This window comes from Podarcis pityusensis (genome assembly GCF_964106645.2).
Source record: "Podarcis pityusensis genome assembly, chromosome: 3".
Lineage (NCBI taxonomy): Eukaryota > Metazoa > Chordata > Lepidosauria > Squamata > Lacertidae > Podarcis > Podarcis pityusensis.
In genome coordinates this window covers 1,435,540-1,451,691 of record NC_138026.1, presented here as the reverse complement: position 1 = coordinate 1,451,691, position 16,152 = coordinate 1,435,540, and the positions used below count along the sequence as shown (strand labels likewise).

The following is a 16,152-nucleotide window of genomic DNA, read 5'->3' as shown; positions in this document are numbered from 1 at the left end:
AGTTTCTCTATATTCCTTTTTTCTACCTGTCAGCGAATCTGCGTGTTTTGCCTAAGAATGGAGGCAGGCTTGGGTTATAGCCATCCCTTCTTTTTCCAGAGATTAGTAGTTAGCTAGTATTATCCTTCTTGCTGCAGTCCATTTTAATGTCTGTTGCCTCCTTCCAAATTCATTTCCCAAACTCTCACCAGATGCAGAATCGTGGGTTTCCATTTTTAATTTTTTATTATTATTATAGACCAAGACTTTCCCTCTTTTTGAATTTTTTATAGTAGTAGTCATTCATTGTGTAGAACCTGTAGAATGAGCAGAGAACTAGATCTTATACAAGGGGTCACCCAGTGAGCAAAGCATAAATACAAGAAAGCAAACTATAATTTCTATACTTTCATTTTGCATTTGTTGTGCCCTTCACAAGACATGAGTGTGAGTGATAAGGAGAATGGCTTCATTTGGATACATTTAGATTCCTGAATAATATCATTAGCAATGCATCTGGGATACAAGATAGAGAATAAAAATTACAATGCTTCAATATTATGAACAGCACAGTAGTTTCGGGGTGTTTCTCCTATTCAGTGAATTCAAAAGATGCTTTAAAATTTGGATTTATCTCGATACTTAAGATTGTTTTATTGGATAGATTTTTAGGATATTATATCCCTAAGAACAAAAGAGGATGAAAGATGTGTGGGAATCCCTTGTTGCAAATTGGTGCATAGTCCTGTATAAGACAAATAAGAATGTAGCAAATGTGATCAAAGGCCATAGAGACAGCCAGACTATGTTTACGTTCCTCCCCATATATACTGGTTACTGAAATTCGTTATATTTTTATTTCTTTCCTTAATAGTTTAGACAAATGTGTCTAGCCCTAAGATAGAGAAATGTGATATTAATCATGGATTTATCCCTTTGTGAAAGTGGTTGCCAAGTGGCATGAGCAGAGCTGTGGACACGGCAGAAAACAGCATCTGCCCCTTGGGCCCAGTGTCATTGCGCAGCCTGCTGGAGCATTGGCCAAGGCCCTGGACTGCAGGAGGTCCTGCCCCATGGAGACTGCCCTCTTGGTCTCATTCCTCTATGGACCTTAGCCCAGCACACACATCCCCAGTGCCCTGTTGTGCCACAGAACTGTTTGGCTGGCTCAGGTGTGGGCGGAGGGGTTCTAGGCTGGCATAGCTGAGGGGCCCCAGAGTCAGGCCTTTCTGCTAACTCAATAAGAAGAGAATGCTGGATCAGGCCCATCCAGCATCCTGTTCTCACAGTGGCCAACCAGATGCCAGCAGGAAGCCTGCAAGCAGGAAATCAGCCCAGCAGCGCTTTGCCCACCGCAATTCCCGGCAACTCCCTGGTGTTCAGGGTCATCCTGCTCTGGGAGTGGCAGTGGAACAGAGCTATTGTAGCTACTAACCATCAATAGTCCTCTCCTCCTCCTCCTCCTCCTCCACGAATTTGTCGAAAACTCTTTCAAAGCCATCTAGATTAGTGGCCACCGATGCTTCCAATGGGAGGGAGGGAGGGAGTGCCCTAGTTTAGCCATGAACTGTGTGAAGAAGTCATTTCTTGTATCTATCCTGAATCTTCCAACATTCAGCCTTATTGGACGTCTACAAATTCTAGCATTAGGACAGAGGGATAAAAATGTTCCTCTATTGGCTTTCGCATAGCTATGAGTCATTCCATGAATCATTCTATGAACCTCTTTCAAAACCTTGCTTAATGTTTTATATCTCTGCACAAATGTAAATTCTTATTCGAAAGTGATAAAATAGGACGCTTGGTTGCCTCACTCAGAATGGCCGGCCCAGGAAGAGAAGTCCCCCAGGAAGTGCTGTTTTCCCTTTGAAACTCTTGTCCATGGCTGCATTGCCTTGTCGATAAACATCCTGGTAGATGCCTAACACTGGTGTTTATCGGATATTTCCACTCGTCTTCCTGGTGGAGATTTTAAGGTGGCAATTATGGCGCAGTTCATTTCTGCCTGTTCTACAATAGTGTTGATATAATTCTGCTCCAGGTCCCTCAGCATAGGCATGGAGTTCCCACCAGAAATCTGGCTGACACCCTGGCCCCGCTGACAGCTTAATAATGTGACAAAGTTCAGTCTCGTTCCGTGTCATGGGCAGGAATGCAGCTGGAGCTGCTCTGACCTGGAGCTTTCCAAACAGCACACAGTTGCCATGGAAGGCTTGACAAATAACCTTTTCTTTGCCTGCTCAAATCCATCAGCTCTAATCAGGTGCCATGTAGAGGCCACATGCCACTGTTAAAATGCTAAATTGAGTGGCATGTCCACTGAAAGCTCTGAGAGGGGACGTTTAGTTTTATTATTATTGTTATTAATAATGCGGAGATTGCCTTGCCTTGCATTCCTGGGTATTTTTGCGGCACTAAATCACCTGGGTGCACATCAGCAACCCTGGTAAATCACAAAAGAGACTCAGATTTAAGACAGCTGACTCTACACAAACGTACTGAAAAGCTTAAGGGGGGCAGTTAGAGGACAGAGGTCATCGAAGGAAAGGGAGGAGGGGAAAGAGGGGGAATAGTCATATGAAAGTGACATGTCAGGACAGAGATGGACACAGGCTGGGGTTCTCCACAGGCTGCAGTTTGTATTTAAAGCAGCCTTCAGACTTGAATTTGGCTACTGTTGCCATTGTGTAGTTTAGTTTACCTCAAAGCCGACACACACAATGGCTGATGCCCTCAAAGCCAAGGTGACAACAAAAAGGTGCCAAGTCTGGTTTGTGTGAGAGTGTATTTGTGTGTGTGTGTGTGTGTGTGTGTGAGAGAGAGAGAGAGAGAGAGAGAGAGAGTCACAGGCAGAAATCTTCCCAAAAGGTTCAAAGTTCTGCCCTTGATCCAAGATGAGCCATGGGTATTCCTGAGGAATCACTATATGTGATTTGAAGTGGAGACTGGGTTGTCACTGTTATCCTAAATAACACACCAGTTTCAACTCAGAGTTAAAAACTGTTGTGAATTCCCCCCCCCCCTCTCTCTCTTTCTCTTTCTCTCTCATCAAAGAAGGAAAACCCTGAACCGAAGGCAGGACAAGCCTTGAATCTGAGCCAGATGAATGAGCCAAAAGGCTACATATGGAACTAGCAAATCATAGGCTATGAAGGATGTTAATGATTTAAAGTTATGTATTTTGGAAGTCTGAATCTTAAAATGTATCCATAATGGTAAAGGTAACTAACAGAAAGACCTAACTGACAGCAAGTGGTGGAAACAGCAAGTGTGTAACACTGCAATATTCCCAGAAATCCTTCTCTTCCCATCCCAGCATATCCTCCTCTACTCTTCCAGAATAATTCAGTGGTTGTAACTGGCGTTGTAGCTTCAACTTTGTTTGTAAAGATGTGAACCCAAAGGCGACAAATATGAAAGCTGTTCCAGACTGACATCACGGTCATTTGTACTGCTGAAGAACGTTGTGGCTTCCAGCACCATTCATGGGGCAGATGGCGGATTAGCTGCTAAGAATGGTTGTCCGAGGAAAGGTAATTGTTAGGAGATGTCCTCCTGATTCCTCCTGGATATCTTTCTTGAGGGTATTGAAGGAGGCAGAGCTTGGGGAAGATCACACACAGCAAAGGGCAGACGACAGCTTTGTGTGTGTGAAAAAAAAAGTAGTTTGCAATAGAGACAGAGGCAGGCAGTCCAGCACCTCCCTCTGATGATCTGATATCTCTTTAACTCCTCCATGTATTATCTGCTTGTGTATTTATAAATAAAGCAACAGGAGGCATGATTGGTCACATGCTGGTAACTTAGCCCTGTGTCCATGCTGCCACCTTCCTCCTCCACGGGTAGCACCACTGTCATAGGACAAATGGGTTGGAGATGAGAGAGAGGGCCTGGAGTCACCCATTGCCCATGGCATGGTGGAGAAAGGAACAGGCATGGGGAGATGGCATGCCCAAAGACTCATGCAATCCTGGAGCCAGCCCCAACTTCCATGTTCTTTCATTCAGCGGAAGCTGATTCCCTTAGCACTCTCTCTAGGACTTCTTAACACTAGGAAAAGTGATGTACATGCAACTTTCCTTCTGAATTATGCTCCCCTTTGCAGGATGACAGCTCTGCACTCTCACATGCCAAAATTAACAATGTCTTAACTCAGATGAGGACCCCGCCTCCCCTGTAAACTGGAGGAAATAAAAGCTAAATGTAGGCATGGTGACAGTAGGTTCTGAAGTGTTCCATGAATGGAAGCAGTCCTGGAAGACATCCCCAGAAAATGAAAAGCCAAGGCTGCAGTCTTTTCACACTCAGTTGCTGTAAGCATTGCACAGTGTTGAACTTGCCCACTGTGATCTCTGTTCATGAGGATGTAGGAGCAAATATTATACAGTGCCCAAAGAGAAACTGAAAGCTTAAAAGCAGTGGGGCTGCAAACCAAGTAAAGCTTCTACAATAATTGCAATCTGAAGGAATTGCAACAAACAGGACTGGAGTTTGGCAATATTGCAGTTGGATGGTGGTCTTTTCCTTAAAGAAAGGGCTTGGGGAAAGGCTGTCCTGGCTGAATCAGGGCTTTAAAGGGATTTGGCAGATTATCTGTTTGTTGTATTTATATAATTTTAGACCCTGCTCCTTCATCTGTTAGGATTCTCAGAGCAGCCTACAGTATAAGTTTAAAACAAATATTAAAAAGAAGAGTAATAAAACATTGTGAGGACCAATTGAAGTATACAAAAGTCAGTATGGGAGAAATGCTTGCAAAAAGTGTCAAAAAGCTTGGTGCTTGGCCAATGTCCTGGACATGCCAGAGGGCCCCTACTGGAAAGTCCCCTTCTCCAGCCTCATCTCTGAAAGTGTTGAGTGGGCTTCAGAGAAGGGTCAGATTACTGGTTCACCTCAAGTAGCTCCTGCAGAATGGTGGCCTTGTGTGAAATGGGCAGCCGCTTGGTGGCCCAGCTTCTCCATCTGCACTTTTCTGGATGTGCCCAAACAGGCCTTACCCTCCATATCTATTAGGATCTCTGAGCACCCTTAGGAGCTTTCAGTGCCAGTTGAAGACACATATGTTTGCTGAGGAATTTACTGAACTTCAATGGCTGAGCCTGTCAGGGTTTTTAGCTATGTTAGGTTATATACATTTTTACTTTCTTTGTGTTGTATTCTAATATTCATATGTACCCCACCCTGCTGCAATGACAAATGGGTAGCACAAGTTTTAAAGAAACTTAACGAAACAAATAAATATATGTGATTCCTTATGAAATAAGTTTTTCTAGGCAAAAAGAGAAAGAGAAAAAAGCAGCAGCTCAGGGTGTGCCTACTCTTTGGACCATCAGTTCCTCAGAAAGGGTTATGCCTTCCTGCAAGTCTACTTTTCCGACTCACATACTAATGTCATGCTGTTCTTGTGACAATGGAGTGCACCTCTGTGGGTGAAGTCAAACCCTGACTGATGTGAATAGGCAGGACACATTCAGGAGTCTAGAAGTTGGAAAGTAGCGATAGAAGAAGTGGACTTTATTGCAAAATGTAACTTTTGGGAAGAAGTGTAGGCTCACCCTCTTGCAGCTTCCATGGCCCAGAGCATCCATTTCTCTCTCTCAAGCATCTGCTTAAGATTTCTGTGCTTATCTAAAGGGAGGTAGGACTCTGTTCTTCCCAGAACTAAGTTCCCTGCCAAGAAGTGTCATAACAGTGCTGGGCCCCTTTGATTCATCGTATGCCAAAGGGACTCCAAAGTTCCCTGGCTACTTTTTTAAAAAGCCTGCAGAAGTAGCTAGCAATTAAAGGCATGCACAAAATATGAAGGATGGATTATGCCCAGAACTTTGGTTCCAATATACTTCTGATACAGAGTTGTCATATTTTGTCTTTAAGTCAGTATGAACTATACATTGTATGCCCCTTCCTATCCCATTTGCATTTCAAGGATGGAATCAGATGACTGAAAGCCACAAGGTAGCAGCACAATATTTTACTTTGTAGTCAAATGGAACTGCACGGAGGCCATAATTAAGCCTCATGAAACCACCTCAAATTTCCAAGTGGCTGTAGAAGATTGGTAGAACTAGGATAACTCTTTCCCAGGAGCACACAGGACAAAGTCCACTAAGCAGATGACAACTCTGGTGCTGTAATGGCAGAATGGTCTCTTTTAATAGTCTGCACGATCTAACTCCTGACTTCTTCAGTTTAGTGTACCCTTTTTAAAGATTTGCTGATAAGAACTCCAAACTACAATCATTTTTCTTAAAGCTAGGTCAAAGTTATCTGAAAAAGCAACAGTAGTGGGCTGAAAAGAAAGCGACTGCAGGATAAAAAGGAAATAGCTTTTCAGGGAATAAGTGACTTACCGGTACTAGGAAAGTGTCTACCGTGCTGTCTTAAAAATAATAATACTTCCTTTAAGACAATTGCTTTATTACTACTCTCTAATGATTAGCAGTCAATAGGCCACTATTCCTTCCTTTGGTTACAACAGACCCTCATTTCGGAATAAACGTGCAGCCCAGCAGATGCTGCAAAATCCATTACCAGTTATGGTGAATGGAGAAACTGAGTTAAAGAAAGATGCTGTTTGTTTGTTTGTTTGTTTGTTTGTTTGTTTGTTTGTTTGAACAATGCTCCTCCTGCTCCTACAGCCATTCTTAAAATGCAGTTTCTGCAACCTCCCCCCAAAAAAGTCTTCCTCTTCATGGCCTATGAACGTTGTCACAAAAGCAGGACGGCATTTTTTACTCTGGTTTAATGAACAAGAAAGCTACATGTGACTTTAAAAAATAGCTTAAATAAGACAGTTGTTTAGTTAATACGAGAAAATAAACCCCTTTTTATTAAAATCAGCAGGTGCTATTCAAGAACAAGAGAAGTGTTATAAAATATCTCAACTTTGGAAAGTTCTGTTGTGTCTTTCAAACGTCTGTAAATATTAATACTTTTAAAATATTGCCTCCTTTTAAAAATTCAAAGCTCTTCAAAAGAACAGATTTACTTACAAAGTGACAAGTCTTAATATAAAAATCTTAGTATTGTTTTATTATTGGACTATTTGCCATTGTCATACACTTACACTGAGTTCAAAAATACAAATATGTAGTATTAATTTTAAAGACAACTCTGCATCACTTAAAAATCAAAGACTTTACTGTTCTGACAAGACAGAATTGCCTAATAGGAGCAAAACCCACTTGGCATTAAACAATCTAGTTAGGCTTGTAGCTGCTTGAACTTGTATTATATCATGGGCACACAGATAAAATGAATAAATTATCGTTTCCTTATTCATATGCGTTTCCCTGAAAAGCACAGCATTGAATGTAGGTTGCAATTTCAATGTTTCACTATTTACATGCTGCTCTAAACTGAACATCTACCCACTTCTGAGGCAAGTTTCAAAGCTGCACTGTCCAATTCCTGAAGGGATGTCATATTACCACCTGGTGAAGCTATACTATTGCACCCCAGAGCTGGACTTTGGAGGCAGCAGCGCAGTGACCATCCATGCAAGGAGCTCCTGGTCAAATCAAAAGATGCCCGTCTTATTTTGTTTATCTTTATGATGCAGCAATGAAATAAATACTATCTTTTCAGACTGCATTTTGATTAATTTGAACTTCTCTTCCGAGTAGTTGAAATGTCAGCAAATTACCTTTTTGCTCAAATGTGTAGCGTACAAAAGCAGAGAACCCTATGCTTAACTGAAAGGGACATTTCTTACACCCAAATAAATACTGGGCCTACAAGAAATTATCACAGAAGCAGACATGATGGGCTTCAAGGTTCTCTTTTCTGGTTTGAATGGCATCTCTTGGGACACCTCCTCGTACAGTCCAGCTTAAAGCCGTTAAAACTATTCATCAGAGGCACACACTTTACAATAATTAAGAAATACTATAGCCACTCATCCTCTCCCCCCAGTGACAATGGGACATGAGAGACAACGGGGTCATCTCCAAAATATGCCCCCCCCCCGCCATTTTCTTAATTTCAAGCGAATTTAGCAAAGGGGCTGCAAAGGTGGAGTGCAGACCACCACAGGCAAAAGCAGCAATTCAGTATGTTCTAAAAATGTTTAGTAGAAGATTGTTCCTCAAGTGGGTTTTGTGCATTCAGACACAACAGGGTGTGCATTGTTGCCCCTTAATTGCTTGTGTTGGGTGTGTGCAGTGAGACAAGAGGCCAAAGGCTAAGTGCTTTAAATGTACCCGCATGAGAAAAGTGATTTGAGCAGAACAATGCCTGCTCCTGTTGTGCTTTATTGTGTTCTTATAAAATGGGATTATGCTGTTGTTATAAATAGAAAATGACTGGTGACAAAAACATCACTTCAGAGCTGCTGTTCCCACCCTGCGGTTTCTGATGTCAGGCCAATTTAGGGGCTGGGCTGCTGCAGCCGTATGGGGTCTGACTCACGGGTAGTCAGTCTGCAGTACTTTGTTTCTAAGTAAGATTTCACAATGCCCTACAGTAGCCCAAGTTGCACATGTGTTGGCAATAAGGAGGGTTGGAAATTTACCTGGGGCAGCCTGCTTGGCATCGCGCGACAGGCTACATTAGAGCTGTTCCCACAGGTGCCAAATAAAGAAAATACTCCAGTGCTTATGTGCTTAATAGGAGGGAAAATGAGGTTTCTAAATTATCTTTTTAAAAACAACAGTAATAAATTCAGACCCCTCCGAAAGCGTACTCACAATTGCCTCTGACCCTTTGTTCAAACGACTGTCAGGCGGTCTCTCTTTCTCCAGCTAGAAAACCTGTCACACAATATTTGGTATTTCTTGGGAATTTAGTATTTATTGATTAATTATTTTCCCAAGTGCAGGAATGGTCCCCATGTGCCTGTGAGTTACAATGTCTGTGTCCCCAAAGTCTTTTATGAGTAGCTTTTATTATCTCCAAAGTTTGCAAAGCATTTTGAAGCCAATTCTCCACAGAAGGTAATTTGGTTTCTTCCATTTTTTCCAGTTATAATACAGACTAACAAATTGTTTACTAAACACCAATGTTCTTTTTAGATCGTTAAAAGAGTCCGAGCTCCCCCCCTTCTGGTTTAAAACACATGATTCCCCCTATAATCCGTTTGATAGTTATGACAATAAGTTTCCATAAAGCTATTACATATTTACATGACCACCAAATATGTGCAAAGCCTCTGCAGGCACACATCGTTTTATTGCTTTTTGCTTTATTGGGCTTCACAGATATTGCTCCTCACGAGGAGGCGGGTGCAGCTGCAGGCAGCCAGGCCCCTTCAGGGGAAGGAAGCCCCCCAGCCGCTGCCACCCCTCCTCTGGCCACAGGAGTGGACCTGGGCTTCATCCCTCACACCCCTGCAGCCGGGGGCGGGGCAGGGCGGGGCTTAATAGACTGCATAACTTTTATATGTACTGGGAAACCAAAAGAATTGTGTTACTGGCTTTAATGCGATATTCACTTTTATTGTGGTGGTCTGGAGCAGAACCTGCAATATCTCTGAGTTATGCTTGTATACATTGCCAACAACTTGAGTTAACTTAAAACCATGTATTTTTTAAACTACCATTTTGAGGTGCATGCTTGATCACATTTCCAATAGATCTAACATCTAGCAACTTCTTCGTTGCATTTGTGCATATTTCTGACAAGTTTTTGCCAAATAAATTCCAACTGGATTCTTCCTACTGCTTTCTTTTATAACTAGAGTTCATGGCCCTTAGTGATGGAACCACATGACATATTTTCCATGGTAACCCTTTTTGTGATATCTTGCCTGAAAATACATTTTCAAAAGTTGCCAGTGCCCTATAAGCATTTTCACTTCTATCCCATTCTAATAAAAGAATTCTGATTTGCAAGTACTGAAAGGGGGTCTTATTAATCCATATTTTGAAGGCAGTTTCATGCATGTTCAGTACACATTGTTATTGTACTGTTTTTAGATAAATCTCTTATCCTAAGCATTTGTTAAAGTCCAAAGACTCAATCATTTCTTGCAATATTAAATTTAGGAGGACAGAGCATATGTCTACATATGTCATCAGTTTATAACACTTTCCTTTCATCATTTTTCGAATAAATCCAAGAAAGCAAAGCAATGTCTACTTCAGACTGTTCAATGATACAGCAGAGATTCTCTCTGCAAAGCTACTGGCACAGAGCAGTGGGGAGAGCTGTGCCAGTGGGGTGGAGCATCGGAGGCAGCAATGGGGCAGGGAAATGAGAATTCAGAGGGGCGACCTTGCAGAAGTAGAAGTGGATCTGGCAGGTTTTCAAAGACTTTACAGGTGTACTATGGAGTTTCTGATAAGTCTGTGATAGCTCAGTTGGATAGAGTGTGGTGCTGATAATGCCAAGGTTTCAGGTTCGATCCCCATTTGGGCCAGCTGCACATTCCTGCATTGCAGGAGGTTGGACTAGATGACCCTCAGGGCCCCCTCCAGCTCTCTGATTCTGTGGTCTCTGCTTCATCAGAGGCATCTGTTGTTTTTGCTGTGACCTTTGGAAATCCTTGAGGTGTTTGCTACGGTTCCGATTAAAAAATCCTAGTAACTTCTTGGCTTTACAGATATGCCGGATTGTCAACAGCTCAAGTACTCTATTAGAAAAAGGTGCCTTTAGCAGTTTCTAAATTAATATTAAGAGGGAAATCAATGTGGATCTCGGATAGGAATGAAGTACTTAGTGAAGTACTGGTGTCTTTGAAACAAATATCTCAGAAATGTTTGACTACAATGGACATTTTTACAGACATTTGGTCTGCATTTTCTGAAACATCAATGATTAAATCCACATTGTTGGCTACTTTTCCTTCTGATCTGCCTCTTTCTTTACATCTTGTGAGAAATTTATGAACAAAGTTATTGCTGATCCATACTGTCTGTCTTGTCATTTAAGTTCTTTTTAAAAAAGCACTTTGCCAAAGTAGATAAACTATGTTCAGCACGATTAACACAAGATTGAGGGCACAAGGAGAAGGGGACGACAGAGGACGAGATGGTTGGACAGCTAAGAACATGAGTTTGACCAAACTGCGGGAGGCAGTGGAAGACAGGAGTGCCTGGCGTGCTCTGGTCCAGGGGGTCACGAAGAGTCGGACACGACTAAACGACTAAACAACAACAACACTTCACATTCAGAATGGAACAGAAAGAAATTCTGACTGAAGTCCATTTGAAGTTGACAGCAAGCACACATTAGGGATTTCCCCAATTATTTATCAAGCTTCAGAGGCCTACTGAATTAAGTAGGTCACTCTTAAGAAATCCAGCTCCCCACCAGAAGTAACTGTTTATTCCCCTTTTTAGTACCCTAGCTCTAATCTAGAAGCAGGAAAAAAGTGAAAATATTAAGTTATCATATCCTATTCCATTTCAAAGCACACAAAATATGCAAATAATAATAATAATAATAATAATAATAAATAAAGGTAAAGGACCCCTGGACTTAACCGTCCAGTCAAAGGCGACTAGGGGTTGCGGCACTCATCTCGCTTCAGGCCCAGGAACCCGGCGTTTGTCCACAGACAGCTTTCTGTGTCATGCGGCCAGCAGGACTAAACCACTTCTGGCACATGGAGCACTGTGACAGAAACCAGAGTGCACAGAAATGCCATTTGCCTTCCCACCACAGCAGTACCTATTTTTCTACATGCCCTGGCATGCTTTCGAACTGCTAGGTTGGCAGAAGCCAGGACAGAACAACAGGAGCTCATCCCATTGCGGAGATTCGAACTGCCAACCTTCTGATTGGCAAGCCCAAGAGGCTCAGTGGTTTAGACCGCAGTGCCACTTGCGTCCCTGTATATTATAATATACAGTGCTGGAGTAACGGGGCTGGAGCTATGGCTGGCTTAGCTACTGTGCTGGCAGAAAGTGCCTGCTCGCGACAAGTCTTGCAGCCAGCTCTGGAGACAGATAGGAGACACCAGGATCCAAGTCCTTTCCCAGCAACAGCCTTCTTCCAGGCGTCCCATGTAAATGCGTGAAAAGCTTCTTGTGCACTGCTGGACCAGCCCCATCCCTGGATGCCAAGGTGTGTTGGTTGTGCCCCCCTCCCCATGCATTGCTGCTTTCACTGCTGTACTGCTTTTCAATAGTCCCTGTGTTTTAATATTCCTGTACATCACCCTGATGTTTTATGAGGGCAGTATATAAATACATTGTTGTTGTTTAGTCGATTACTGACACAGGTCTGCAGGCGACTTTGCCCAGAGGGCTGCCTCTGTGGGGATGGGATCCCTGACTGACCAGGGTTCACATGCTGGTAATAAGAATACACCGACATTAGCTCGCTTGTCATTCCTTTTACCCTCAGTGTACATTTCTTGTACAAACACGTGCTTCCCCTGCTTCCTCCATAAATTCACTGTTAGGGATCTTATGCAGGGTCAGAAAGATCAGTCTATTTCGGGGGCCACCAGGTGGCGCATTGGAAGATGGCTGACAATAACATCTCTCTGACCCACACGAGGTAATTAAGAGGCTGCTATGGGAAGTATGCAGCCTTCCCGACCCCCCAAGGAGATGGGGGGGCTGCCTTGCCAGCGGTGTCCATAATGCACCCCCGGATTGAAAGAAGGGGGTGCCCGGTCACTTGGCACAAGCCCTCGGTGAAGTCGGCTCTTCCTGACGCTTTCTCCAATCAGCGTACTGGTTCGCTTCAGCTCGAAAATATAATTGGAAATATATGATTGGAAAGAAGCTGAAGAACATACATCAAGCGAAGTTCGGGAGTTAAGACTGCTGATTAATGGATCTCTGGGACCGGAGTGACGGGCGGGACAAATAAATCAAGTGATGAACCACCATTAAGAGACTGGTATGTTTGGAGTGAAACGGAAGGGGGGTGGAGGAAAAAACTTTTCTTTTCTTTGCCTTATGTGAGTATTAATAACCCTTCACCCCAGAAAGAAGAATCGTTGCATTTTATTAATCACAAACAGGATTTTAAGAACTGTGTGGAGAGAATTATGGATCAAAGAGACGATTGGTAAACACCAGAGAACGGAGGAAAATTTTATGACGCAGTTTTAAATGGCGTCTCGCTAAGACAGGCTTGTCTAAGAAAGACGGGGGGAGGAGGACCAGGATTATCGGAATGTGAATGATGATTGGAATGTGATCTAAACCTGGCACAGCCCTCAGATATACTTGGAAAGCCTGCGAAAATTAATGGACAGACCGAGGATAAATTCTTTACGGAGGTGTGGAATGGCGGCTGTCCCTATGTGATATGATTTTTGGAGAGTGTAAAACCCACACAGATGTTTGCTTTCAACCCGCTTGTGAAGTTTATCAGAGATCGCAAAGAAAGGAATATACGATAACAACAAGAAGATGAAGAAAGTAATAAAGAGACTATCCGGATAGAACTGGATAGAACTGTCTAATTAAAGCAGCAATAAAAGTGATGCTTGGACCCCCGTTCGGAGCTTGAAGTATGGCAGGATAGCCTCTGCACCATTGGGGTCCTCGGCCACATCATCCCTTGGACCGACCAATGCGGTTGGTCTGGGGGTGTGGCTTGGGCTACTTAAATCGCCCGCGGTCAAGCACTCGCCCCCTTTTGCTTCCTGCTTGTGCAGTTCTCCCACCCTCCCTCCCTAAGGTCAGGCTCCTTATCCCTTGACCTTACTATGGATCTCGGTTGGTCGCCTGTTGAAGGGGCCTGGTAGGAATTTTTTCCACTTGGCAAATTGGCACCAGCCATTTGGTTTTTCACCTACCTCATAGCAAATCGTCACAACTTTGTAAGGTTTGGCGGTTAGGCATTGGAATATTTGGTTGGAAGTGATGGGAGGTAGTGGCCATCACCTACCCCTCCTAATTCAAGGGTATTCCGTTAAAGGAATCTGAGGGGTGTGGTCTCTGTCCGAACCCCAGATTGGAGGCTTGGGCCATGGCACGACCCCTAGCAGTGACCCTGGCGGAGTACCTAGTTGATGTGCATCAGCAGGGCTCCCCCTCTTGGAGGTTAACCCTTCTGAGACTCCCTGCAGACGGGCAGGAGTCAAATATAGTCAGTTCGCTTCCAGTGCCTAAGCCAATACCACTCATTCTGTAACCAATAAAGTTGTGGCCTTTTTTAGCCCATTAACCTAAAATACTGGTTTCATTCTTACATCTCGGGATGGTTTGGGACCTCGCCATGCAAACCCAGTTTCTGCAAAATAGATCCAGGGAATGCTAAAGAACCCCGATCGCAAAATGTGATATTTGCCTTCTCTTTGCCTTCTTTTCTTTCTTTTTAAAAAGGTGTAGCTTAAGGAACTGCAGTGGAGAAAAAAGCAGAACAGCAACACATTGTTGAACCTACTTACAGACTTGTTCTATATGATTCAGAGCCAAACCTTTTGCCTTCCAAAATGTTAGGAAATATGAGCTAAAACACCTAAATTTATAAATAAATGAATAAATAAATAAATAAATAAATGCTTTAAAGTAATTTATGGAACAAAATATCCATTGGCTTCAAGCAGAACTCTTAATACAAAGGCTAGATCAAGCACAGAATAATCCATTTCATAACATCAGTTTAGGTGAAGTCCAACTTCATGCCAACAGACACAGCAGAATTTCCCTTCCTCTGAACCCTGCTTCTCACCCCCTCACCCCCGTCCCCCCCCAATCTGCTCTGGAGGGTCCTTCAACCCCCACAATAGTTTTTAAGAGCATGCAAGGAGCTGTAGGAGAGAATGTAGGGGAATCTGCTGCCCAGGGGGAAGTTACAATTGGATGTTACCCTCTGTCAGCACAAAGAAACCCACCAACTCTCGGAAGCAGTTATATACCTGCCAAATTTCAACCGAGTGCTGGCAGTGGGGAATAACTTTTTAAAAAAACAAACTGCTATTTTCAGGATTTCTAGACCAAATGACGACTTAGGAATAGACAATGAACTCCATTTCTTATCCATTCATATGAGGAATCAGATTTCTGTTGCATGCTTCTTCTTTTTTTCTTAACATGCTGAGATGTTCGAAAGGATACTATAGATTGTGAGTTAGCTGTGAAGAGCCGTTCAATATATATATATCTAAATTCCATCTCAATATTATCTGAGTTTCTTTTCAATATTACCTACGCTGTTTTTGTATTACTATTGCTCCTCCAAATATCCTTGAATCATATATGTAGACAAAGTTATTGCATTCACTATTTCCCCACTGCTGGGGCCTCTGCTGAGCAAATCTGCGTCCCTGCGCCAGCATTCACTCAGGCTTCCCCACTAACAGGAGACTTCTCTTAGAACTTCTCCTTGCTCTAGGAGGGCAGGACATGCTTCGAAAGATGCTTCCAATTCCCTAAAGTTATGCTCCCTGCACGACAATGTCCCCTTTCTTACTGTCAGTCCTATTCTCCCTCCAATGCTATTGACGGTGTATTTTTAAATAGAACACATCAAGGGTCCGTGAAAAAAGGTAGAAATACCCCAAACCCAAATAATTCTTTACATTCATGTTCTACTTAACTTTGAAATTTCTAGCTATAGAATGTACTGTTAGCAGGAGGCTATTTAATCAAACATGGTGATTTCAAAACACTGGTCATAAATGATAAAATTTGTTCCAGCGAATTAGTACACATTTCAGAAGTAATGTTTCCTCTTCTGCATTGCCAACTTGCATTTTCTCGAGGGAACAGATAAGTTTATTTCCAGCCATCCAGTGAAATAGATTTTGATTAGAATTTGCTGAGCCGTTTGGCTACATCAGCATAAGCTATTTCAATTTCTTTGTCCGCAGCACAAGTGTTGATGAATTCATCCCGAGAATAAGCATTTTTCAGGTATCGCCAAAGTCCCGTCATTTCTGCTGGAAACTCATAGTTTCGATATTTCTTCGTTACAATCTAGAATGAAGACCCCCCCCCCCAAAAAAACCCTGCTTTTAATACTTGAATATTATTAATAAGTTTTGTAACATATGGACAAAACTGCCCCCCCCCCCCGCTGTCCAAGATCTTGTGAGACCGGGAGATCTTGGAAGGCCCTACAAGATGAAATAGTCATGGGAGACTTTAACCAATATCTGTTGGAACGCAAACTCTGCCAAGAATGAAAGGTCCAACAAATTCCTCCATTGTCTTGCTGACAATTTCATTTCCCAGAAGGTGGAAGAAGCATCAAGGGGATCATTTAGTTTGGACCTGGTCCTCACAAACAGAAGAACTAATTGGAGAAGTCCGCTCCCCTTCCCCG

At 42.9% G+C, this 16,152-nt stretch overlaps 1 protein-coding gene across 4 annotated transcripts in view; it reads right to left on the bottom strand.

Annotated features, from left to right (window-relative positions):
• Positions 1 to 14,384: 14,384 nt before the first annotated feature.
• CLIC5 (chloride intracellular channel 5) overlaps positions 14,385 to 16,152 on the bottom strand; it is a 62,848-nt gene continuing 61,080 nt past the window's right edge. For all 4 annotated transcript variants that reach the window (XM_080997468.1, XM_080997469.1, XM_080997470.1 and 1 more), the window contains exon 6: positions 14,385 to 15,803. In XM_080997468.1, coding sequence (XP_080853594.1) covers positions 15,636 to 15,803 — 168 coding nt within the window. In that variant the 3' untranslated portion in view covers positions 14,385 to 15,635. The remainder of the gene's footprint in view (positions 15,804 to 16,152) is intronic.